The sequence below is a fragment of the Vicugna pacos genome, chromosome 16 (genome assembly GCF_048564905.1).
Source record: "Vicugna pacos chromosome 16, VicPac4, whole genome shotgun sequence".
Classification (NCBI taxonomy): Eukaryota; Metazoa; Chordata; class Mammalia; order Artiodactyla; family Camelidae; genus Vicugna; species Vicugna pacos.
The window spans coordinates 52911211-52938668 of NC_133002.1; the positions used below are offsets into that span (position 1 = coordinate 52911211).

The window sequence follows — 27458 nt, forward strand, 5'->3', positions numbered from 1 at the left end:
TTTGACCCCATCTGACCATTTCTCATTCCCCTTCCCCCTGACTCCCAGCCTCCGGCAACCACCAATCTGTTCTCTGTATCTATGAGCTCGTTTGTTTTTAAGATTCCACATACAGGCGAGATCGGATGGTATTTGTCTTGCTCTGCCTGATTTAATTCACTTAGCACGAAGCCCTCAAGGTCCATCCTTGTTATTACAATGGCAAGATTTCTTTCTTTTTTTTTTATGGCTGAGCAAGTAGTATTCCATTATTTCTATATACTACTTCTTTATTCATCCATCAGTGAACACTTTGTTTGTTTCCATGTCTTGGCCATTGTAAATAATGCCGCAATGAACACGGGAGCCCAGTTATCTTTCTGAGTTAGTGTTTTCATTTTCTTTGGATAAATACCCAGAAGTGGAATTGCTTAGTCATAAGGTGGTTCTAGTTTTAGTTTTTTGAGGACCCTCTGGAGCGTTTCCATAGCGGCAGCCCCAGTTTACATTCCCACGGGCAGCGCACAAGGGTTCCCTTTTCTCCACGCGCTTGCCAACACTTGTTACCGCTTGTCTGTTTGATAATGGCCATTCTTGCCGAGTGTGAGGTGACTTGCTGACTTCTATATTCAAACGTAAATATCCCAGAAAAGAAGAAAGCTTAAACTTCTTCAGCTAACATGCAACTTTCTGTAATACCTAATGGAGGAAGAGGTGACACTGGATTCTGATGAGAAGGGACCAGGGCAGGTTGACCCTGACATGTAACCACCTACCTGACAGTTTTGCCTAGGGCCCGGCACCTCTGCCAGCCCATCTGAATTTAGCCAAGGGACTCTGCACACCAACCCTTGTAAACTTAACGAAGGTCCCCAGAAATGCCTAATGTGAGCTTTTTTGGTTTCCTGTAGTCCAGTTGTCAGACAAATCCAATCAGCCCTAAGAATGCATCTTTATTTCTTGTGAAGGCTCTGAGGACAGCAGGAAGAATCTGCTACAGACTTAGATATTACTGTCCTACCAAGTCTTCCGTTTGTATCGCAAATGTCACCCAAATCCCCTTTTTAGGCAGGAAATGAGCTTTTTCTTTGATATTATTTTATAATATAAAATGTTTTGTAATATAAAAGTGATAGTGCAAAAAAATTTGCAGAGCCCAGAAAATATAAAGAGACAGAGAAAGAAATCACCCATAATTCTAAAACCCAGAGGCTTTTCAGTGCTCTTAACATTTGAGTATTTTCTTCCAGGCTTTTTTTTTTTTTTTTTTAAATTACAGGAGTTAGGTTTTGATGTGGCTTTTGGACTTTAAACTTGACACACATTTTCATAAATCACTGTCAGCTATAATTTCACACAAATTGTTTGGCTGTAATTCCTCCACAGCTGGGAAAGAAATGCCTGCTTTCCGTTCAAGAACCAGTGGCATCATTTGCTGGAATCAGAAGGAAGTCCTGTGATTCTAAATCATTCTTACCTCAGTATTTATAGTATTACATGTCAAACATAAAGCAAGTTAACAGTGATTTACAAAACGCAGTTCTCTCTGGGTTGATTAATGTCTCAGAATATGCTTTGCCATCGTTAAAAATAGAAAGGAAAGAAGTCATTTCTGTGCTTGCAAACGCTCCGTGCTACCGCAAACGAGCACTGTTTACCCCACCTGGGTTACATTTTGATAAAAGCACTAGCTGGGGAATACATAGCGACTCCTCTCTGTTACACACGGTGCCCCGTGGAATAGACTGCTCCCTCAACACTCCGTAAAAGGCTCTCTGATCTATGGCATCCTTGAGTTCTGCAGTTGGCAGGTTTTTTGTAGAGATTTCCACCCCCAGCTGCTCAGGGCACAGACTGCTGTGCTGGCAGGAAATTAACTTCGGGCCCCGTCTGGCCAAACTCTTGAAAGGAAACAGCCTGCAATCTTTGACACAACAGGAATGGGCCTGACACAAACAGACAAAAGGGAAGGAAATTTACAGCCACATTCGATGCTGAGCATGAAGCAGTGGCAGAAGTCCGTGTTCATCGCGTATCTGTGGTTCACTAGGTCAAGATACATTCAGACTTTGTGTGATGGAGACACAGACAAGTGATTCTGTCTCCCTTGTGGACCCATTAAGGATTCAGAAAAACTGAGGGACAGAGTTCCCCTCTTATATTTTGTTGTTGCTGTTCAGAAAATAAACAAGAGAATGGGAACAAATATAGGAGACTCCTGGCTTCTGAGGATCTTACAGTCATGGTTTCAGCTGCTCAGGGTCTGCTGATGGCTCAGGTCAGTGCAGCGAAACTTTGACCTGTTTCAAGGCCACCCTCCCGGCTGGAGACGGAAGTACATGAGCAGAGCCGGCTCTGAGGGAGCCTTGCTGACTGCCTGCCCGTGCTCAGCAGACCTGCCTTTGCTCTCATGCACTCCGCGGCCCTGGTCCATCCTCCCCAGAATAGCCCTGTGTGGTGAAAATGATCAGCTCCACTTTACTGAAGCAGAAAGAGCTCAGGGAGGGTTGAGAGGATGGTTGTAAATGTCAGGATTTGAAAAGGTCTCAGGCTGTGTCTCCAAAGAACATCCCAGGTGTAATAAGACACATCTTGGTCTTTTCACCCGCCCCTGGCCTTTCAGGAGGAAGTGCTAAACCGGGACCCATTCATAATGTTTATCTGAGACAGAGAAAACACCTCCCATTGTTCCTAATTTTTTCTTGAGATAAAAGGATGCCCTTTGCAGATAGTGCACATTCTCTCTCACATCAAGCACAAATAGCCCCACACTTTCAAACCTCATCTTCTCCCTGTTTCACTGCAGAGTCTGAGGCAATCAGTGAGTTTTCTGAGCTATGACAAACAGCTGTAACAGCAGACAATTAACAGCAGATGGGCTCTTCATAGAAGGGACAGCCCCGGACACAGGCAGTCCTGTCCTCGGGCCCGAATGGGCCGAGTGTGACGATGGGAGGGAGGGCAGCTGACCACTGCATTAACCCGCAGGTCGCCCCACTGGAGAGGCCACGGACTGTGCCCAACTCCCCTCTTTTCTAAGAAACAGAGTCACCGGCAGCTTTTGAGCTTTCTGTCCGCCTGAAATGTCCTCTGCCCAGAGCCGCCAGGGTCCAGGTCAGGCCCACCCATCCCATGGGCTCTGCTCAGGCTCCATGACTCCTCTCGCGCCCGATCAGAAGAGCACATCTTCCTTCAGCTGTCACACCCTGGGTCCCCGCCCTACCAAAGAGGCCAGGGCCCTGGCCGTGCACTACGTCACGTGGGGCAAGCCGCCTCAGGGAGCCAGTGCTGGCTAGATTTTGGGTTCCTGGGTTCCTGTGGCTGCCACAATCTGTGCCTGACAGTGTCTACTGTGGTCCTGGGCACATAGCACGTCTGCAATAAATATTTTCCAGATTAGTTCAACCTCTCATTTCTTAAAAAAAAACCCCAAAACGAAAAACAACTAACTGCCCCCCACCCCAAGCAAATTCACTTACCACCCTCCATTTTGCGAAATAGGCTTAAAAGTCATTATCTCACCCAACTTTATAACAGCCTCAATAGCTTTGATCTTTTAAAATACCATTTTGGCAGGACTGAGATTTTAAAGCACTGAGGTCAACAGCAAAGGGCCGTCTATATAAGTACCTTAATTCTCCAGCTGATCCTGGGAGATGGGTATTATTACTCCATTTCACAGATAGTGAGACTGAGGCTCCAAGAACCTACGTGCCTGAAGTTGGGCCACAAAGATCTTGAAATTCAGTGGAAGTCAAAGAATCAGGAAACTACAGTAAACGGAGGCAGTCATTCAATGACACAAAGTTGGAGTGCAATTTATAAATATTACCCTGAATCGTTGGATGTGCCAGCTGTTCCAGTCTGGTGACTCCCCACCCAACCGCACAACGAAGGACTTCCTTCTCGTTTACTTCTACTTCCATGAATTCATAAAGTGCCATCATCATCATCAGCTATTTCAATCAAACCAGTCCAAACTATTCCCATTCTTGAAGTGGGAAATTGTATTGAACGGTGTTACATCTGAGACTTAAAGCCCAGCATCCTAGCATATCACCCAAGTAGAGAGATTCACTTGTAATGTAACAAAACATTCCTCACGGTTTGGGTTGTCCGTCTCCTCGCAGACACATCAAGTCAAAACCTGCTTCTAATTATTACGCTTACTCTGTACTGAACAACCAGGAAAGTAACGAAGGGTAAACACCTTTCAGTATCAGATGCGTGAAATCTCTTATGTGTCTGCCTAAATGCTTCGACACGTTCCCTGAGCACGGGTCCCAGGCGGAAGGAACTTCCCCCTGCAGGAGGAGCAGCCTGATAGGATTTGAATCTGCCGCCATTAAGACAAAGCTTCAAGGCAAACGCCACGAAGATGTGTAAAGCAATGAAGCACACACGCTGCTTCAGGCTTTCAGTTTAGGTGCAAACACAGCTTGCGCAAGGAGCACCCCGACACGAGATCTGGGGGCACCCATTTCCGTGCTTGGAGCTCACCTGTTGGGTTTGCAGGGATATCCAGGATGGTCTTCAACAGCTTCATGTCTTTAATGTTGTGAATGTAAATGGACTCCTCCAGGCAAACGAGCAGCCTCTGAAATCACACAGACCCATCACTCTACTGGACTGATTCCCACCATCCCGAAATCAGCCCCACCATCCCGAAAAGAGCCCCACCATCCCAAAATCACTTGCCTTTCATGTGAATCCTAACCTGATTCTAAGCCTAAAGGGGGAAGAATTCTTTTTTTTTTTAACTTTTTTTTATTGATTTATAATCATTTTACAATGTTGTGTCAAATTCCAGTGTTCAGCACAATTTTTCAGTCATTCATGGACATATACACACTCATTGTCACATTTTTTTCTCTGAGTTATCATAACATTTTGTATATATTTCCCTGTGCTATACAGTGTAATCTTGTTTATCTATTCTACAGTTTTGAAATCCCAGTCTATCCCTTCCACCCTCCACCCCCCTGGCAACCACAAGTCTGTATTCTCTGTCTATGAGTCTATTTCTGTCCTGTACTTATGCTTTGTTTTTGTTTGTTTGTTTTTGTTTTTTAGATTCCACATGTGAATGATCTCATATGGTATTTTTCTTTCTCTTTCTGGCTTACTTCACTTAGAATAAAAGGGGAAGAATTCTGATGGTCAATTTGAAGATCGTGTGAAGTGTGCATAAGTGGACACACACACGTGTACATCAGCCACTTGAACAGAAACAGAAAATTTAAGGTCTCAGGAAATTTCATTTAGAAATTGGGGGGGTGCCTTCCCCTCCCCTTAGCACACGGGTTTCTGGACACTTCCTGATCAGATTCCTTTGCCATTTAAGACGATTTCAGGTAAACTGTTCAGTTCCCGTTCCCACCAGACATGTCCCACCCTTCCATGTTCACAGCAAAGTCTCCTTCCTGTACAGACGCGGGCTTCTTTGTTCCATCTGTATCACACAGTGTCCCATTTTGCCCTCTTCAAGTCACTGCTGGCTTTAACTAGACTCCACTCAAACTCATCCAGACCCACTTTTGTGCACTTTCTCCAGCCCTGGTTCAGGGGAATTGGAGAAACCCTTCAACCCTCACGTGACACCCGACCCAGTGCCCGCCCCCCAGCCCCCTCTGCCCGCTCTGATTGGCTCCTCTCCCGGGGTCTCCCCCTCCCCAGGGCCCTGTCACCCTTCTCTTCCTCTTCAAAAGAAACCTGCCAGACTTAAAGCCTCTTTCCCCAGGCCCTGTGGAAACAGGCCTCAGAATTAAGGTGTCGGATGTGTAGAGACAACAGTGCAGGGCTCAGAACAAGGGCAGATGCTGGGGGCTGGGGAGGAGCTGTTGGGAAGGGGGTTTTGGTCCAATAAGTGCCTGCCCACCCCCCCAACCCCTGCTTGTGCAGACCAGGCTTCCTCTGGGCTGATGAGCACCTGGTATCGCAGGGGCAAGGCCTGGGCTCCGCCTGGAGACTCAGATTCGGAGGCATTTACACAAGTCCCCGGCTCTGAGAACCACCGTTCCCCGGCCAGACTTTTTCATCCCGAGGGACACCTCTTGGAAAGGAGGGACCGGACAAGGCTACCAGGAAGCACTTTCTCTCTTCCTGGGAAAAGCCTGCTCTGAAGGCTCCCCAGGAAGACTCTCAGGATTTTTCTGGAGACTGTCACTTTCACGCCAAAAAACAACACTTAAACAACTTTTCCCATGTGACTTAAGGCTCCGGGGCCAAAGCTGTGGGTGCTGAGGGGTGAAAATGATTCTAACAGGGTCTCCAAATTGATGGCGTATGTTAGTGTTTCTCCATGGAATACACACGCCCTGGTATACCCCCGTCACTGTGCCTTTTTGCCAGAACTTGTTACGGTTTGGACTAGAGGGTTCTGTGCTTGCTGATGTCTGTAGGTTTCTGGTACGCTCCCGTACCCCCACGCCCAGCTGCACACGCGATCCCCAGCATATTGGGTCTTCAGCATGTGTCTGGGGCGGGAACAGCTTCCACAAGCTAGCTGGTCTGACCCCGTCTGCATCTTCTCCCGCCAGCTCTAAAACACGCCACCTGCTCTTGGCTACTCGGCCTGATTTCGGGTCAACCCCCTGCTGGCTGCAGACAAGAAAGAATGAAAATGGAGGGAAACAGACAGAAAACAGTGAGAGGGGAAGAGGAGGCACTTCGTCTTGACTGCACGCGACAGCCTGTTCCTGGGATGAGCGCGACCCTGGTCACTGCTTCTTTAAGCCATCAGTCTCCAGTCTCAGCAGAACCCCAGGCTCTGCTCACTCCTTGCCACCTTGGCTCTCATCTACTTCTCTAGGTTCTAGAGCTAAAAACTCCTTTCATCCATTAGGAAAATATTTCTATCTGCCCTCAGAGGCTTCCCGTCCCATCAATCTCCATCTGGATAACGAGGGCCCCTCAGAACAGATGGTCAAAGAACTGTGGACATTTATGTCTCAAAACACATCTGGTCCATCGCCTTTAGTCCACAGGATACATTTCCTCCATTAGTGCAAGGGGAATAACAGCAATTAAAAGTGAACAAGACCACAATTACTAAATATTTCTCCTTTCTATAGATTGAGAGGAAAATAGGGATTTTCTTTCTTTGGTAACTCCCTACACAAATCTTTCACTTTTTTCTCCTGTTTTGTTTTGTTTTGTTTTTTTAAAAAGGAACTGCACTGTCTGAAGACCCGATGATATGGATAGGACATGCTGCTCTTGCCCCACTTTTCACATCCTGGTGGGGGGGGGCAGGCGGCAGGACCCCGGCCTGGCAGGGAGGGGCTGCGGCGCCCCGTAAACCAAAAGTAGAGCTGCAAACCTGAACGTTGTTAGGGAAAGCAAACCCTGAAGACTCTCTAGACCTGTTTCAAATCATTTTCTTAGGAGAAGGAACAGTAAGGGAAGAGAGCCCTGCTCGGTCTGGGGTCCAGCTAGCTTGGCCATGAACAATGGAGAAGTTCCAGGTGCATCAATGCTCTTTAAAAGATGGGAGAGGGGACCATTGCGGTTAATAGTGTTTTATTGAGGAGGGGGTGACATTGAAAGATTGACAGGCTTAGATGCTTGAATAGTCCTTCTTTGTCCCATTTGCTGATGAAAATATCAGAGAGCAAGTAAGAGAGACATTACACAAACAAATACCATCGATACCATTTGAGGGTTCTGATCTTTATGGGACATTTGTCTAAACAAGCTTAATTTTCATGTCCTGGCTGTTACCACATGCAAAGATAAAAACGTTCTGCAACGAAATTTAACGTGCAACCAACAGATTTCGGCAAGAGCACTTGAGCCAAGAGTTGTGCTTAAAAGTCTTCAAGCTGAAAACTCTCAAACCGCCTTACCGACTCCCGCCAAGAACCCGGTTTATCTTATCTCCCTGCTACTCCTTGCTTAAAACCTCCCATATTCTATTTCTCAGCCTGTGTTCTACCACGCTGCTTTCTACAGACTTCAGTGGATATTCAGTCAAAATAGCTGATCGACCCAAAGAAACCATCTCTCCCTTCTCATAAACTTAATTCAGATGGCGCTTTGTCTCGTTTGTTTAAAAAAAAATTAATTAAGCACTTAATAGCTTGGGTACAAGGACAGAAGTGAAGGCAATGGTCTTCCGCATCCTGGGAGTATTTAACTGAATACACAGGTACGCCCAGTCATACAAAGAATGGGTTTGTCTGTTTATTTAATAGGCAGCCAGGAAACAGATAGTCACCAGGCACTTGTCTTCCAGCACTGTCTTTTCTCCCAGGTCTTACAGCAGGGAGCAAAATGGATACAGTTGCTGCCCTCAGAGGATTTAAAACTGAATAATTCAAGGGAAATTGCTAATATCCCCAAAACTTATTTAATGAGAACTTAATTAATTAATTTTTATTGAAGTACAGTTGATTTAAAGCGTTGTATTAGTTTCTGGTGTATAGCAGAGAGATTCAGTTACACATATATATATTCTTTTTCATTGTAAATTATTACAAGATATTGACTGTAGTCCCCTGTGCTATACAGTAGGACCTTACTGTTTATCTGTTTTATATGCAGTAGTGTGTATCTGCTAATCCCAAACTCCTAGTTTATCCCTCCCCTCCGACCTCGCCCCTTTGGTAACTATATGTTTGTTTTCTGTCTGTGAGTCTCTTTCTGTTTTATAAGTAAGTTCATGTGTATCATTTTTTTAGATTTCACATATAAGTGATATCATATGATATTTGTCTTACTGGACTGACTTCACTTAGTATGCTAATCTCTAAGTTCATCCATGTTGCTGCAAATGGCATTATTTCATTCTTTTTTATGGCTGAGTAATATTCCATTGTGTATATATACCACATCTTCTTTATCCAATCATCTGTCGATGGACATTTAGGTTGCTACCATGTCTTGGCTATTGTAAACAGTGCTGCTATGAAAACTTGGGTGCATGTATCTTTTCAAATTAGAGTTTTCTCCAGGTATATGCCTAGGAATGGGATTGCTGGATCATATGGTAACTCTATTTTTAGTTTTTTAAGGAATCTGAGAACTTATTTTTTAGAAAGAATATATATTGCATATTTCAGATAAGAATAATCCTTCTTCCAACAAAGAAAACACTGCAAGAAACATCTTTAAGGATTAGAAGCATGAGACTGAACACATGGCCCTCTGGGAAGGCCTTAGTAACAGCACGAGCAGGGGCGGTCTTACTGACTGGCTTCAGGACCAACCCAGGAGGACCACACTTGCTCTTTAGGACTTTATTCTGAGAGGCATTATGGCCAGCCTGCAATGAATGCCACTGTGTAGGGCCCAAACCAGAGAGGCGTTCAAAGGTGCCCCTGCAGGAGTTCACCGGACAGTTTCAGAGTCAGAGTCCCCCCAGCCAGCACCCAGCTGGAGAGGGTCCGCCTAGCCGGTGGCCAACATCAAGAAAGCACACCAGGCAAAGGACCAGGGAAGGTCACACCACTGAAACCATTGCATGGAGGAAACTCTCTTAACGGTGTCCCCATAACACTCAGCTTGAGTATTAAAACCCCCTCTAGAACCTGATGCTTGTGGTAGAGACGTTCATCACAAAGGATGCTCACCTTTCTCTTCAGTTGCAACCCAGATGGATTCCCTGCACTTACCTGCCGGTTCAACCTGATGGACAAGATGTTGCTGGAGTAGCTGTAATTACAGATCTCCGTGCCTTTCTTGAAGTGGTAGACATTCATCTGGCGCGGCTTTGTGTGACTCACCACCACTACCAGGCTGCTGGAGAAGAGGCGCTCCACGATGTACACGTCCGGGATCTCATCTGGGAGGGAAGGCAGCTCGAAGTTGCACAGACATCAGTCCCTGCCCTGCGCTCCCTCACGCCAGTCAGCCGGCCTTCTCTGGGTCCTGCTGACTGGGTGTCCTCTGTTAGCACATGTTTGCAATGATTTCTGCCCTCCTCGCTTCCCGGCAGTGAAGCTTTGACTGTTTCCCAAGTTTCAAAGCTCTTTCAATGATCTAAAGAAAACGCTCGTGACCAGAACACAAAGCCAGGATTTCCAGAGCTTCTCCTGATGCTGTCAGCGTGGTGGAATCACCCCACCCCCAGGGCCCCAGGGCGCCACTGTTCACTCTGTGAAACATACCTGGGAGGTCTGGACAATCTCAATCTATTCCTTCTCCATGAGAAGGTTTGTAAAGGAGTGACCACTCTGTTGGGAGCCTCTGCTTTGGAATTGGGGTCCCTGTTGTTAACAGGGACAGGTGCCGCCAGGATGGGGGAGCAGGAACCATCTCTCTGTGCTCCCTGACTCTCTCTGGAATCCCTTTCCTGTTGAAAACAACCTGGACACCTGTGCTATGACCAGAGAATTGCTTCTGTACTCAGGAAGAAGGTAAATTAGCAAGCCTTTTGATTGCCCATTGGTGGAGGCCTCGGTGTCTTTTCGAGAACATTCTTTTCTTAGCCCTGCCTTTCTTGGGCTCTGGTCCCATAGGGAACAACACAGGACGGACACAGAGTAAAATCTTCACAAAAATGTTATAATAAAAATAACATCTTACAAATCAATTAGGAGCCCCATATATTACTTGCCACTTTCTTTCCAGGAAATCCAAAGATTGTGTATTCTTCACTATTATGAAGGTTAAATTATTACTTAACCTGAGACAGTAAGAGAGTCACATTTCTAAGATGAACTTAAAAAAAAATATTCTCTAGAAGTACTGCAATATCTCTGATACAGACTATATAAGTTAGGATAGTGTTGCTTTATTAAAACAAAGAAAATGCTTCATGACTGAATGAATGTTTCCAGTATTCTACAGAGCCAATAAAATGGTGAAAAAAAATCATAAATGACCTATTCGTTAGAGAATTTTAAGAACTGAAGACAGCTCATCTAAGTATAGGAAAAAGTGTCAACATGGTTTCAAACAAAGGATTTCTTAACGTAAAAAGAAAATGTTACCTAAGCTAGTGCCAGATCTTACCAGTGCCTCATTGTGGTTTTTTGGAAGCACGTGGAGACAATGATTTATATTTAAATCTGAAAAATACTGGCTCTGTCCGTTGGAGGGTTACGGGAGGGAAACAAAGTCCCGGAGCATCACGGATTAAAGTCCAGACGGGGGACCCTGAGATTCCTCCCCCACACACACACATGTACTTACTGCTTCCGTGGACTTGGTCCAGCTGCTCCACAGAACTCAAGGAAAACAGCTTGTAACCAGCTTTGGTTCCAATTGCGAGGGATCTGTGAAGACAATGACAGCATGGGGGTGGCAAGAGGTACTGTGTTCCACCCGTCGATCTGCCTGAACACTGACAACCCCCTTCGCTCTAGCCTCTCAGGGGACAGATAAACAAACATACCACCTCAGGAGCTGGGATATTTGATAACTTTCTAAACGGTGACGCATACGTGCCTTGTCAGGTGGGCAGATACGGCCAGAAAGAAAAACTCGAAGACAACCACTCACAAAGATGTGAAGTGGTGAAGAGACCTGAAACCACGTGGGCTTTGTCTATTGTCAAAAGAAACGTCAAACCCACCGTGCTTTCCTCACCGGGCAGAAACGGGAAAAATGGAATGTTTAAGAATATCCATCACAGTGCTACCAAGAAATAAATTCTTTATTCTTTTTTTTTTGCTTAAAAAGGGGATACATAATTGGAGGAGGCACAACAGGTCACCCGTAGCAGAATTTAACAGATGCTCTTTTGCATCACTTTCCCACAAAAGCATCCCAAATACTTTATACCAGTGGTTCTCATCCCTGGATGTACATGGAACTCAACTGGGAAGTTTTAAAAAAATTCCTGATGACTGTTTACCCCTGCTCCCTCCCCCCAGTGCTGAGCAATTTAATTGGATTTGTTTTTTTCTTAGTTCAAGTCCTTTAATGTGAAGCCAGCGTTGAGAACTTAAAGGTTCATTGCAACCAACCAACCAAACAAAACTAAACTAAACGCTTATCTGGGACAAAGGGCGGGGGGGGGGGGCTAAAACAAATTCCTGTTTTCTTAATTTTTCACTTTTCAACCAATAGATAAAGACAGAGTGAGAACCCAGGTCTCCCCGCCCCCAGGATGAAAGCAAACGTGTCAGTTTTGTTCGGCAGCTGGGAACTGTCATCCCGCTCACTCCCCCTTTGCCCTCCACACCCGCGTGATACACAAAACCTTCCACGGGGCGCCCTCAGAATGAGTCAGACTCTGAGCATTTCTACCCTGAGAAATGGGATGTCTGAGCTGCAACGGACCCTAAAATGGTCATAAGTGGACCTAAAAATTGGTCCTACTTCCTCATTTAAAATATATGAAAAGGTGAGCTTCGTTCTTCCCAGGAAGGCATGTACTAAAATAAGCAGCTTACAGCTACAAGCCTAGGTGGCCAAGGCTCTTGTTTCACTAGCCTAAAAAAGAGAAGGTCACATGATTTTCCCTGGAATTTTTTTTTCCCCCACCCAAACATTGGCTCTTCCCTGGGACACTGGGAGAGGTGACTACTGTCGACTTTTAATCAGCAAGGTGGCTGCTTCTGCTCCTGAGCCCTCTGACCTGCTGTGTGGCTACCCTGGTGTGTTGGATCTTTGCAGAAGAGCAGCAGGACACACAGAACTGGGGCTCGGCTTCCAGAACTACAGCATTAATGACGGCAAACAGCAACTGGAAAGACAGGCCCGCAGCATCTTAAAACTTCAAAATATACATACTCCATAACGATCACTGTTTTTAAACTTTCTTCGTGTAAACTTGTTTCACATAAATATATGTGCGTTGAGTTGCAAACTGAGGTTTCTAAAGCTTGCAGTAAAGGAAAAATACGTTGGAACTAGAGTTTTATACTTAACCAAAAAATGTGGCCTTTTAAACATTCCCTGCTCTGGGAACAGAAGAATGTTAAATATGAGAAATGGCAGTGGGAGCAATATTGTGTTTTAAATGGTTGATCAATGGCCACAAAAACTCTGAATCAGGGAATTCAGACTAAAGCCTTATTTCAACCATAAGGAAAAAAAAATTCTCATCACCTCTCATGAATATGGGGTTTGGGACAAATACATATCATGAGTCAAATGACAAAATAAACCTAAATTGTCTAGCATAGGACCTAGCAAGAAGTATGAATAGAGGAGACTGGTAAAGGTTAGTTGTCTTCATCCACCTTCTCCAGAAACACTGGGTCCCAAATTGAGTCTAGTCTTACAGAAAAAGACACCTTGACACTCCTAAATGTATTCAGTAAGGGGCGTGACTTATTTTAAAATCCAGTGTCATACCCTCTGAGGCTCAGAGCAACTGACTGTGACAAAAACTTTTATTTATAGGTGAGACAGAGCTGTCCAGCACAGCCTGCATCCAAGAAAACAGAACTGACAGTAGGGACTAAGGAAATTAATTCCCAAGCACCCTACAGTTTTGAAAATAACATTCTTATCCAATGGCTATAGAAAGCCGGGATTCACCTAGAGTAAAAATTAACATCCCTTTTAAAAAATCTAATAAACAGTGCTACAAGGCAAAATTTCACATTTACTACAAATAAGCAAACTAGCTCCCTTCCTTAATCTGCATTCAATTGGGAAGGAAAACACCCAAGCGTTTCAAAAGCCATCCTCTCTTGCAAAATGTTTCTTACAAAACATCAGAATTTTATCTAGACTATCATTTTTGTAAACTGTGGGTCTCAACCCATGAGTGGATCCTAAAAACAATTCACTGAGTCACAGATGGCTTAAAAAAAAAAGAAACAAAATACCAGAGGGTATTGCACATATTAAGGGTAAACACCATGCTGTGAATTGCTTTTCAGTGATATTATATATATATACACATATATAATATTTCATATATATAAATATATAGGGTAATGTTGTAAATATGTATTTCTTATTGTGGGCTGCGGTCAAGAAAAGCTTGAAAGTCACTCATCTAACCAAGTTGTCCAGCTACCCAATTACACGATCACACATACAGATTTTCCTAACAAAGGCATATTGTTTGGCATTCAGTGTTTTCAAACAGAAACACAAAGGGAATGGAAGGCAGAGAGTTGGTTATGGTACACGATGGCCTTAATGACACAACTGAAGTTCAATATTAGCACAGCCCAGTCGTAGGCAGCCAACACACAAATCTGAAGCCGACTTCAAAGAAGGAACACAACAGAAACTGGTATATCAGGAAACTGGGAAGCGGTCACTGCTGCCTGATGCTCTGGGCACACATTCCAAAGAGATGATTCCATATGGTCCCTGAGCTGGCATCTAACAATTCCATGAGAAGAGGTAAGAAAACAGACGTTTGCTTCTAAGGGACTGAATTTTCTAGATGTCTGAAACAGTGCAGCAGCTCCTGTCTCTCTGGCCAAAGTCCGAATGTGAACATCACGGTGAAACATTAAAAATCCACTCAAAAAGCAAGGGGGTGGAGTGCACTCTTCTTGGAGAAGGCAGCCTGGGCCTGGGAAAGGGCTCCTGAACTCGGAGAAGGAGGTTCTGCCTCTCTGAGTGGGCTATGTGAAAACAGGGAGAGCAATGCAAAGGTTTCTGACAGGCAGAGCTGGCAGGCGAAGTGCCCTGCTCTTGGGCTGGGACTGGGCTGGCCTGGCCGTAGGGATAGGCTGCCTCTTTGTCATTGGCCCTGCCCAGATGCCACGTTGAGATGCTCAAGGACAAATGGTAAAGTTTTTCCGGTACTCCCATCTTCCTGGGCCCCAACTACCTCGCCTTGGGTCAACTTGCAACTTCCCCCTCCCTCTCATCTCCTTTGTTTTGGCCACAGCTCCTCCCTCCCCAGACCCCCACTTCGGTCACTACCCTCCCCCCTCTCCCCCATATTCCTCAGGCTTCTTCAGCCCCGCTCCCCTGGCTGATACCCTCCCTTCGCCGTCTGCGGGCCCCTGCCGGCTCTCGGCCGGCAGCGGGGGATGGGGGCGCTCAACCCCTCTGCTGGAGGAAGGGGAAAGAGCAGAGGGTGGCTACCAGGACCCGCACCAGTCTGGGGCAGCACTGGCCGTCCCGTCGAGGACCTCTTGGCGCGCAGGCCCGCGCCTCTTGCTACAAGTTGCCGACTGGACAACACCCCATATCGCGACTTCACCCCCCCACCCCCCGGCACGGCTGGAGCCTCGGCTTACGTGCAGTCCTGGTTGAAAGAGAAACAGCTGAGCGCCCCCTCGACCCTGCCTGGGGGGCTGTCCGCGGCCACGGCCTCCATCGGGGGCTCGACCCGGGGAAGCCGCAGCTCCGAGCGGGCGACAGCCACCTCAGCAGCCCGCTGGCGCCGGCTCCGCGGGCCGGCTCGCCGGCCCCCCCGCCCCTAGCTCCTCCCTGTTCCCACATCGCCCCGCCCCTCATCGCCCCGCCCCCCGACCCCGCCCCTCCTGCGCGGGGGTACAAAGTAACCGAGAGGGCGGGGTCCCCGCCGCCGGCTTCCATTGGTCCGTAGTCCATGCCTCGGAGCACCCTTGGCCAATTGGCAACGGCTGTGGGCGGAACCGCCCGGCTGGCGACCCACCCCCAGCACGGTGAGACGGCTTTCCATTGGGTGAAGGCGCGTGACGCACAGGCTACAGGCCACGTGGTGGTGTTTTCATTGCCAGAGCTGCGGGGCGGAGCGGGAGAAAGGAAGAACGAGTGCAGCTGGGGCAGGGCTTGCTGGCTGCAATCCCGCATCTGCGTCGCCGACGCGGCAAAGGAGACAGGCAGACGCGCTGGTTCTGACTCCACCCAACCTCCTGTCCTTTTTAACACTTACAGAGTTCAGTAGAGAGCGTTAGACGCTAAAGCCCCACCCTCTTGTAGAGTCGTCAGGCTGCTTTTGAACTTTCTACTGTGAGGATGCTAAGACCAGATAGATAGGAAGTTGTCTTATCCATTGCCCTGCCATTGAGAACTCTCACTATATGTCAAGCACTGTATTCACTATGTATATTATCTCGTTGAATTCTTGTAAAAGTTTGTGAAGAAAGTATAATTATGCCCAATTTAAAGCTGCAACTGAAACACAGAACTGCTGAACAATTCTGTCTGAAGTAACAGGGTAAGTGGTAAAATGTAGATTTGTCTGATTTCAAGACCTGTGCACCAAAGGACACTGCTCCACAGTATTTAGCAAAGCCTATCTGATCTGTAGCTGAAAAAAATGAAAGAAAATGTGTATAGGATGGTGTATTTTATGAAAGAGATGACATCTTGAAGACCAAGGACAGTTAAAAACTCACATAATTCTAGACGAATCCTGACAAAGGGTCTCTCTTTCCAAGCTAAGTACATGTTGCCATGTAGAAAGAACAACCCAGTTTATGAATCACTAACTCTGCTAGTTTGGGATTTATATGACGAATTTTTAATTCTTGCTTTTTCACATTTTGAGATGATATTTTTATTATTGTTAAACTGGAATAATTCACATAATTCAGATTTTCTATTTTGTGACAAAGCTATATTTTTTTGGAAACTTGAGCCTGCAGCAGGTGAGTGGAGATCAATATTTCACTTAAGCTTTTCCAGTTGATTTCTGGTTTTGGTTTTCTGAAATGCAAATATAACAGTTTCTTCTTTCAATGCTACTATTCTTTCTTTCAACTGATGTAAAAAATAGCTCAACTCATAGATATGCAGATGTTGATTGCTCTTTAGTTGATTGTGAGGTGTTGTATAAATCATCTTATGTGAAAAGAATTGCTGTTTGGATGCCTTAACTGCATCATCCTTGTAACAGCTCAGATCAAAGGTGCTTTTCCTCCCCTCTCCCAGCTCAGGCAAATGCTGCAGTCCTTTTTGTTCTATTTAGAAAACCAAGAGCCTCACATGCTAGGTGCTAGAATTACACAGTGTGCACAATAGGTTTTTTAAAGTGGAAGCTGTTATTACCAAGAATTTGGACTTTATGGGGTAGAGTTGGGAGCTGGTGTTAGGTTTTGAGCAGGAGTGTTTCATGATAAAAACAGTGTTTTAGGCAGATAAACTCGGCCAGGGTGTGCAGAACAGATTAGAAGGGGGAAAAGCCTAGACTAATGTGAAATTTTCAGAGTGAAGGGATGTGAGAAACTAGTCTATTGGATGGCAGTAAGGCCAGAAAGGTTAGGAAAAACCCGAGATATTTTTTTCTTGAAATGTATTTGACGTATAACATTGTGTAAATTTAAGGTTCACAACATGCTGATTTCATACATTTATATATTGTAATATGACTGCCATTGTAGTGCAAATTAGCACCTCATCATGGACACACCAAGAGATACTTAGAAGCAGGGCTGTCTGATAGAAAGATAATGTGAGACACAGATATGAACCCATATATAATTTAAAATGTTCAAGGTATATATAATTTAAAATTTTCTAGACCCCATGTTAAAAAAGGGTAAAAAGAAATGGGCAAGTTAATTTTAACACTATATTTAACCCAATATGTCAAAAGTGTCATTTTAATAATAATAATCATGTAAAATCATTAATCAGCCAGTTTAAATTAGCATTATCTTTTAGTGTAGGTATTTAAAATCCAGTGTGTCTTTTTCACTTACAGTGTATCTCCAGTCACACTACCCACACTTCAGGCGCTCATGTGGTTGGTAGCTTTCTTGTCGCCCAGTGACATTTTGAGAGCATAAACCGCAGGGCATGGTGACTGGTGGGGAAAGGGGTGGCTGGTGGGGAAAGGGGTGATTGGCAGGGGGGAAGAGGGAATACTTAAAGCTGATTCCATGGTTAAGAGGCCCATCCGGCTGCTTTCAGAAACCAGATGTTTGGCAGGAAGACTCATGTAGTTTCAGATATGTTGTGGTAGTGGAGCTGAAGGCTCACTGGAGTTAAGGTCCAGGCTTAGAGATGCAGATATGGGAGAAAACAGATCACCTTCCCAGCCCTGGTTTTTCCTGTGAATGATGTCCCTTGTGTGTATGCTCCTGGGCTAATGTTTCATGATCCATTAACGACCCATGTGGAAGTAACATCCCAGGGCTGCCTCATCTGGTTTTATTTTCCCCAAGACACTACAGAAGTCTGTATTTTATGTACGTTTATATTTATATAAATGTTAATTTTTACATAAACTTATATTTTTATGTAAAAATTGTCAATGTTGACAACTAATTCTTACCTTTTAAAAAAAAAACAGCAGATGAGCCAAACTAAACACACCAGCTGGCTGGATGTGGTTTGTGGAGGGCCAGTTTGTGGCCCCATTGTGCCTTTCTTAGAGGCAGAAGCAGCCACTTCGAGAAGTTCCACCCTCAAAAAAAAAAAAAAAATCCCAGAACTCCATTTATATAAAAAGCCAAGGAAAAGGTTTTAAATATATTCAGAGGTGCTGAATTCATTTGATGTCAGGCTGGTTTTTCTTTTTCTAAGTCCTAGTTCTCGTTTTGGGTTCTGCGGGAGTGGAAACTCCTGATTTGAATATTGGGCTTGTGGCATCATAACCTTCCACATTCTTAGCACAGCGATTTCAAGGCTAAATGACAGAAGCAATGTGGGGGATATTGGGTGAGGGGAGGGAGAGAATACAACAGTTTATGGAAACGGTAACAAGATTTTTGACTTTTTCTCCTTTTCCCAGTTGGAATTCCCGAGTGTCCATCTTTTCCCAGATACAACACCTCTCATTTTTAGGGAAACATAAGTCAGCAAAATCTTGGGAGAATTGAGCCAGGGTCTAGGAATCAAGCATCCTTGGTAATACAAAATTGTAGGCCACAGTTCAGCTAACGGGAAGACTTCTTCTTTGTGTCAACAATCAGGTTGTAATTTTGAGATGCTGATCAGGGTGTGCACGAGGCATTTACAGGGGAAGTTGGAAATGAGACATCCTGTCTGAGGCAACCCCTCTGTCACCCAATATGGTTGCCCGTAACACCCAAAGGTCTATAATTAGAGTAACTACTAGGTGAGCAAATACCACGGCTGCCTGCTGCTGCTTTTTATAAAATCCATTCTATTTTTATAAAATCAAGTCACAGGAAACAATCTCCTTTTTCTTTTCTGATGTGTTTTAACACTCTGAATGCGGGCTGAGAAAAAAGTAGAACCATAATGGATAAGTGTGTGTGGCAGTACTTTGAGAAAAGGGTAAAAGACAAGGGGCAACACAGAATACGAAAGCCTCGGGGTGGTGGGCGAGGGGGGCAGGTGGTGGGCCACAAAGTGAAGGAAGCTCAGGAAGTCAGCCCCACGGTTCTAGGTAGGGGAGGAGGGGTTGGGCTGTAGGGTGATTTCTGGGAAAGGAGACTGTCCCGTGGGATCGGCAATCAGGAAGTCCCCAGAAGGCACAACTGGACTTTTTTTGTTTAAACTAATCATATGCACCGTCTGTGTGGGAAATCATGGCTGCAGTGAATGAACAGCCCATAGAATGTGCCTTTGTTCCCCAAAATGGAACCTTTATTTCTGGTTTCATTGATTAAAAAAAAAAAAAAAAAGGAGGGCAGGGAGCAAAAACTAAGAGCCATTCTAATATTCCTTGACTTACGTATTTCCTCTCCAGGATAAGAAACTATGATGTTTCACTGAAGAATGAGCTGGTGTCTTTGTCTTCACCCCCTCTCCCCGATCTGTCTTATTTTTGCTTCCAGAATAATCATCCTAAACCACCAAGGCAGATCACATGTTCTCCATCAATAAATGCTTGCTGACAGACTGACATTCACAAAGATGGTAGCTTTCTATGTATGCATTTGCAGACATACCTTGGGCTCCTGGTCTATTATTTAAGACAATATAGGAAGGTTCGATTCATGGAGTTTCTGTTCACTTGGACATCTTAAGAACAGCTGAGATTACAGACATGGGTTCATCAGGTCAGCTGATCACCCCAACTTAGGTATTAGAGTGTAGATATAGGTGGTATCTGGAAATGGAAAACAAAGCTTTCTATAAAGTTTGTCTTGAAGCCTCTTATATCTTCTCATTTAGTGCTCACTGTATCTGTCCCAACCCAAGGATTTTATCCCCATCACGTAGCTGTGTGAAGCAAACTTGGGATGTGTTGGGTGCATTTATAAAGATCTCGCGATCTCAAGGCAGTGTGTGCTGGAGATGCTGTTTGCTCTGAGCTCCCTCCAGCAGATTCTCAGGCTGCTGTTCCATGCTGTGTCTCATGCTGCCATGGCTCAAGGCGAGAAAGAGTTAGCATCTTATCCTGTACGCCGTCCTATAAAGGGACAGACAGGCAGGGTAGAGAGAGGAAGACAGGACTGCGCCAAGAAGGCCACAGGCCAAGTGCAAACGGGAGGCATGGAGGCCTGCAGCTTTTCAAAGAGGTCCAAAGCTTTGCTTAAGTCTTCCAGGGTGCTGCTAGAAGTACAGCTGGCCCTCTGTATCAGTGGATTCCTCACCCACGAATTCAACCAAACTTTGACTGAAAAATCCCCCCAAATTCAAATAAATAAATAAATAAATTCCAGTTAGTTCCAAAAGGTAAAATTTGAGTTTACCATTCAGGTAACTATTTACAAAGCATTTACATTGTATTAGGTATTGTAAGTAATGCAGAGATGATTTAAAGTATATGCGAGAGGGAAGGTACAGCTCAGGAGTAGAATATGTGCTTAGCACTCATGAGGGCTTGGATTCAATCCCCGGTACCTCTGTTACACATAAATAAATACCGAATTACCTCCCCCCAAAATTAAAAATTAAAAAAAATAAAAAAATTTAAAAGGCCTGTGGGGGGATGTGCATAGGCTATGTGCAAATACTATGCCATCTTTTGTATGCCGTTTTTTATTCTGATACAGGGCAGGGATCTGGGAACCAATCCCTGTGGGTACCCAGGGTCGACCGTATCTGAAAACATCTTTTGCTCCCAAGCCAAGGGTTAACCTGAGCCCATGGGTAGGGGTGGCTCGTTGATATGTGGTGCTGTAGGCCTCTGGGTTTCTTCGTGGTCTAGAGGGAGAGCTTGGGAGTGGTAACCTTTCGTCGGAATTCTCTGGGAAGAAGGTGATTTCAAAGGTCTTAGCAGAATGAGGGCCAGGAATCCAACAATTCGTGGTGAACAGTGCCATCTAGTGGTCTTCCGTATTCTGTTCCAGGCTGGTGGGTGGACCTTGCAGGAAAGACTTGACTTGAGGAGGCCATCTGGAGAGCTGGTACTAAAGTCCTAGAGGAAGAGCCTCCAAGGCTCCCCATGTGTTCTTCCAAAACCTCTCTACTGTCTGTACCCAGAAAACACAGACACCTCACTCACCACTTCCTCTACTGGACGAGAAGTTTGGAAGGGGTTTGCACATACATTTATTTGACAAATTTTTATCACGTGCCTGTTACACACCTGCCTCGATTTCAGGTCGTGGGAATGCACCATGGGACACAAATTTTCAAAATCCCTGCCCACGCGGGCAGGGGGACCATACAGAAGAAAAAAAAATGGAGCCCACCTTAAATGGTAATGAGTGCTAGGAAGAAAAAGAAAGCAGTGAAAGGGCATTTGGAGGTGTTGAGGAGGAGGTAGATTTCGCGGAGAGTAAACAGGGAAGCCTTCACTGGAAGATTCCACTTGAGCAAAGACCCAGAGGAGAGAAAGGAAGAGGTTATGCGGCCACGTGGGGAAAAGCATTGTGGGCAGAAGGAAGAGGAGTGCTCTTGGAACGTGGAGGAGCCACCAGGGTCATTGGGGAAGAGAGAGGAGAGGGCAGAATAAACAGGAAAAGGGGCCAGAATGGTTCACGCTCAGGGTGCGGGGGAGGGATGAGAAACCACTGGACGTCCTGCCTTAGATTTGAGCAGACTCCCTCAGGCAGCTTGAAAGAAACCGAAGGTGTCTTTGGGAAGAGTCACCAGTGACTTTAGCGTGTTAAAAGCCCCAGGGAGCCTGATGTTGTGTTTATTTAACCTGGTTTCACAAGCACTTTGCAGGCTTATTTAGATCTCTTTTTTTCCCAGAAACACCCACTAATGTCTTGTGGGACTTGAGAAAGCGAAAATCAGCCCGGAAGAGCCGACTCCGATGTTCCCAACCGACGTAAACAAGTCCAGGGCAAGGCCAAGCGCACACGGTGTTTTCCCTGAGGCCGCCGCACAGCTGCAAAATGACTAACTGCGAATGACTAATGTTTTCTTATCAATGCCTTCCTCCGACTCGCTCGGTGCCTCCCACCTCCCGAACAAAGATTTCTGAGATATCCAGTGACTAAACCATCCCCCTTCAGGACCACCTCCGACCTTGATCCTGTTTCTCCTACCTTTCCCAGCTTAGAATCACCTGGCACAAACCAAATCCTACAAAAACCCCCTTCCCACAGCCTCATACTGAAACATCCCAGGGTTCATCTGATATACACACTCTTCTTGCTGCAGTAAGTTAATAAAACTAACCCTGACTGGGCGAACACTGGTGGTCTCCATCTCTGTTATCAGCCCCCAGTGTTTTGTAGAATAAAGTTGGAGGAAAGCTGAATGAAATGTTTACTTCCTACTATAAAATTCCTGGAGTCTGAGACATTGCACCCCGCCTGAAATGTCATGCGTAGTAATTGGAAAACAGCGTACGATCAATGAAACGGGCGAGGACCGTATTGTCAAATATTTAAAAAATAGGAAGTGGGCATTATGTTTATAAGTTGCCTCTTGTCTGTCTGGTCCCTCCTGCTGCTCACATTTTTTTTATCTGCGTGTTTGTGCTATGGACCCTCTTGGCTTGACTGGGGCTTCGTACCCTTCCCTCCTGCCTGGAGCCACTTGGGACTTTTCTCAGGCAATGCACAGATGTCCAGAGAAAGACCAGATTGGTTCTAGGCAATGTACACACCTGAGTAGCAAGGAGAGTGTAAGCAATGGCGACCCACAAAACCAGACTTGCATCTTAGAGAGCTCCTTGCAGCCGCAGAAGTAAGGGGAGGAGAATGGGTGAGTAGAAGCAGAGACCAGACGGGAGGCTGGTACTTCAGTCCCGGTTGGAGATGATGAGAGCTGAACTCAGGCGATCGCGGGGGGATGGAGGTAGATATTACAGGACTCGGTGGCCCCATAGACACCAGGATGAGTAGAGACAGCTCAGCACGGACAGCGTTCTTTGCATTCTTATCTTTCATCCTCTGGCTAAATCCTCCTGATGCACCACTAGTTCTTCAGGTAAGCCGGGGTGTGATCAGCCCAGCTCCGGTTCAGCCCTGGGGATCTCTCCACTATGCAGGTTTCTTGTTAGCATGGAAAGTGGTGCCAGTCACATATGATGCAGGAGGACAAACCGATCTGGGAGGCGACTTTGGTTCCTTTGACTGTAAAGATACTGTGTGACATCAAAGAGGGGACGTCTGGGAGGCAGTGGATACCTGTGTCCCGGGCGGTGGGGAGACAGATGGGATTGACGGGGCAGGGTTCAGAATCACTGGCAAAGGGGTAGTAGCTGAAGCCGTGAGAGGAGGTCACGTGTAATGGAAGACGTGTGCATCGGTGGAGAACTGGAATGAGATGTCCCACTTTGATGTTTTGAGTATTCCTTTAATTTTAGTTACACTATCAGGAAGGGGGAGGCTGGCCTGTGTGCTGAGCTGGCCGTGGCAGCTCTAAGTCACACATTGCTGATGAGTGAGAACCTCCGTTATAAATGGAAACGCAAACTGGCAAGTGCTCATCAGCTGAAACTAAGTGCACCAGTTTATTTCAGTACCTATTATCTACAGGAGCCCCTGTTTTCCTTATTGATTGCAAATACACCCAGGGAAGAAAAAGCTGGTGTGTTTTCCAAAAACATGACCAAGAGTTTTCACGGCTGCACATCTGAAGTGGGTGTGATTTAAACTTTTCATGGTTTCTCTGAGGTCAGAAACATCCCTGGGCGGGTTTCTAATTTCTTTCTTTCTTTTTTTTTTTAAAGAAAGTATCATTTTTATGAAACTATTCATGGTACACGTTATAAACAAGGTCATGTTAAACTGTGCTTAATCAGAATTAAACACGGAGGTCTGGTTCAGGGTCAAAAAGCATCAACATTCTGCAGTACACAATCTGCCACTTTTGTGAATTTGTTCATTGCTAGAAATACACCCTTGAGCCGCCCCTGATCTGTACCTACTTAGGAAGTGTGTTTCTAGTTTCTTGTGGAAGTTTGGTTCCAGAAGATATTTAAGAGCCCTTAGGAAAGATATCAAGTGGGCAAGACATATCTTAAAATATTTCAAGTGGCCATTTCCGAGGACTTCAGTGCTTCTTTTGCTGCTTTCTCCCCAGGGATCTGTTCCCACATGTGGGGGTTTAAGTCAGCCTCTGTCTGCACATGACCCTGGTGTCACCTCACTCTCTGGAATGCTCTGCCTGCCTCTGACTGTCATCTCTGAGCACGCCAACATGCCCTTCCCATGGCATTCCCAAAGGGATCTCTTTCCCCTGAGCCCTTGAAAGAATCCTGCTACAGCCAACTCCCAGGGAAGGGTGGGAGAGTTTTGTTTTGTTCTGTTTGGTTTTAAAGAGATTTGTCCCACGCCAAAGACAGGAACCATTTATTTTGCACTGTTTTATGCATTGACTCTTTGCATGGTCAGCTGTTAATTTCCATTCTTCTAATCCCCCAATCCATGAACATAGTATAGAGTCTGAGATCTCCTTGACATAAGTATGTCATTTTCCATGACCACACAGCCCAGTGCCTTCCACCCGCCTCCCCCACCCCAGGGGTTCTTAGGACATTAGCCTATTTCCTTCAAAGCAGCGATCACAACCTGAATTTGTCTTGTTTGTTTATTTGTTTACATGTTTACTCTCTATCTCCTCCATCTAAAAGGTAAGCTCCGTAAGAACAAGGACTTCTCCCAGCATCTAGAGTGATGCTTGACCACGTAGTAGGAACTCATGATATATGTGCTGGCTGACTGACTTACAGAATGAATAATTTAAAAATTGTATAAAAATTAGCTTTCTGTTAACTCATCATCAGTGTCATTTTTGTCTTTTGTCTCTCTTAAACATAATCTCTCGATATTGTCCAAATTTAATTGGTATTATAACCAGACGTCAGTTAACTATGTTAGTGGCTCTTGAACTTTTTGGATTCCTTTGACACTCATAAAAATTACTGAGGACTGTGGGGGTGGGGAGTGGGGGGTACTGCTCGGGGGTAGAGCATGGGCTTGGCATGCACAAGTTCCTGGGTTCAATCCCCAGTGCCTCCGTTAAGGAAAAAAATTATTTAGGGTCCCAATGAGCTATTGTTTGAGTGGGTTATAGATATCATTATTTGGTGCAATAGAAACGAAAACCGAGAAGAGTTCGAGATACTTATTAATTAATTCATTAAAAATAATCAACTCATTATATGTTAACATTAATATCATATATATATATATATTTGTTTCCAAAACAAACAAAAAGTGGGGAGGAGGGGCATAGTCTGACCTTTTTTACACACCTCTTTAATGTCTGGCTTAATAGAAGACAGCTGGATTCTTGTAGCTGATTCTGCTGTCAGTCTGTGGTGATATCACATATCCAGTAGCCTGCAGAAAATCCCACTGTGAACTTGTGAGAGAACAAGGGTGAAAAAAAGCAAGTCATATCTTAGTATTATTTTGAAAATGGTTTTGAGTTCACAGGTGCCTCAAGATATTCTTGGGGTAGCCCCAGGAATCCTCGAAGCACATTTGGAGAACAAATGAACAATATTAGTGGAGAGGAGTATTTTGCTTTGCCTCTGAACTGCGTCACCTTTAACTACTGTATCCTCCTCTTCCACATCCTTTGCTTAGCTTCGTATTCAACTATGTTTGTATTCCTCAAAAATACATCATTGCCAAGATGCACAGTCAATGATGAATGAAGGAAAAGCAAACCAAAGGTTAATGTTTATTGCACTCCGATCCATTCGCACGCACATAAAAACATCAGTAATAAAAACATGTGCCTTTACTGAGCACGTACTTACATGCTCCATTTTTTCCAAAGATTATCTTTAGTCTTTATGAAAACACTTCCAGGTAGGAATTACTAGTCTCATTTCACAAAGAAACAAAAGCTTAGAAAACTTAAACAAAGTATCCAAGGTCACCAAGCTAATAAGTGACAAAGCGATGACTCTCATTCCAAGAACATGCGCTCTTTTACCGTCGAATGCTAGATTACCACAACATGGGGAGAAAAAAGCCCAGAAACAATGAAGAGCTCACTGTATAAATTAACCATTTTTCCATAAATGAATCAAAGCCTTTAAAAAATTTTTTCTTCTTTCAGTAATCTGCAACTAATAAAAAGTCAATGCATTTTTTTTTCTGATTTTAAAAGTAATACATTGACAGTGAAAGACTTGAAGAACAACAAAATATCCATCAAGAGAAGACAGGTTATATTAACTGTGGGACATTGAGAGATGGGAGACTATGTGGTCATTAAAGAGTAAGGCAGCTTTATTAGTACTGACCTGGAACCATCTGAGAAATGTTTATGAAAAAACAAGGTCATGCGAGGTCTATTTGTTTATAAACGTCTAGATTACTGCGCAAAGGTAACTGGTTTATTACGTGAACTGGATGGAAGGACAAACAGGACACAGCTTATTTTGCTGTGATCGTGGCTCCTTCCTCCCCTGCGTGCTCACTTTGAGGCATCGTATGGGCAGGTCCCCTTACTTTTCAGGTCCTTTCAGAGACTAGAAAATGTCTCTCTCACAGCCATTCACAGCCTTGAGCTCCTCTTTTTCTCTTTCCCTACCTCCTCTTTCCCACTCCATCTCCATCTTCTCCTGAGTTGGGGCCAAGAGAGGGGGTTAGGGGGTGGGGTGAAGTCTCCCCCAGTGACATCCTTGCAGGAATTTTTTCCCCCTAATGCCCTCTCTCCTATTAGGACAGCATCTCCAAAAGCCTGCCTCTCTCAGGGGCCCCATTTGTGGTTATTCAGAGGGCTCTCATGGGACCCTCTGCATTACTCCTGATTTGGGCGATGTACTCTTTGGCAGACCCCTTGTGGCTCTCCACCTCGGCATCTCCCCCACAGTGCCCATCCACAGCCTCTTTCTTCTGTTGCACTGGCAGGTGGCAGGTGGGGCCTTTCAAGATGACTTCCGCCTTGATAACTCCTCCAGCCTCTGTTACTGGGGGAGCTCACCAGTCCTTGCCCTGCCACCCTGCCGTGGCTGGCAAAGAGCCTTCCCCACTGCTAGCTGCTCTCCCCTCACCCTGCTGGTAAGAAACAGGTGCCAGGCTCCCTGTGTCTCTGTCTGTCCCTCCCATATTCTAGGGGCACAGGCCAGATTCCCAAGAACTTTCCCGCTCTCTGCTCACAGACACTGGATTGAGCTTGAGAATTTTCACAGCACAACAGAGCTCCCAACCAGGGCCAGCTACGGAATTTTCAGGACCTGGTGCAAAGGGACATGCAAGCTCCTTTATTCCAAAAGGATGAAAAAGCTCTGTTAAAGGCAATCAAAGAGAAAGATTTTCCCGTTAAAAATATTTTATTAGCCTTTTGAATTAATTCTTATTTTGTGGTTAGCTTTATTCCTTTGATAACTATGTAAATTTAGAAAGCTAAAGCTCTAAACATTCTTAGAAACAATGAACAGTGCATATATGTAAATTAAA

The 27458-nt window shown here is 45.1% G+C and overlaps 1 protein-coding gene and 1 long non-coding RNA gene across 2 annotated transcripts in view; one reads left to right on the forward strand and one right to left on the reverse strand.

Moving 5' to 3' along the window:
• The window catches only part of WIPI1 (WD repeat domain, phosphoinositide interacting 1), a 31620-nt gene extending 16357 nt beyond the window's left edge, over positions 1–15263 (reverse strand). The window contains exons 1-4 of the mRNA XM_006199340.2: positions 15087–15263; positions 11116–11198; positions 9594–9763; positions 4480–4576 (exon numbers count right to left, since the gene is read on the reverse strand). Coding sequence (XP_006199402.1) covers positions 4480–4576; positions 9594–9763; positions 11116–11198; positions 15087–15166 — 430 coding nt within the window. The 5' untranslated portion in view covers positions 15167–15263. The remainder of the gene's footprint in view (positions 1–4479; positions 4577–9593; positions 9764–11115; positions 11199–15086) is intronic.
• A 318-nt stretch (positions 15264–15581) lies between these two features.
• On the forward strand, positions 15582–22276 carry LOC140686343 (uncharacterized). Its single transcript, XR_012060085.1, has 2 exons — positions 15582–15991; positions 21835–22276. It is a non-coding gene; the product is annotated as an uncharacterized lncRNA (long non-coding RNA).
• Positions 22277–27458: the final 5182 nt, after the last annotated feature.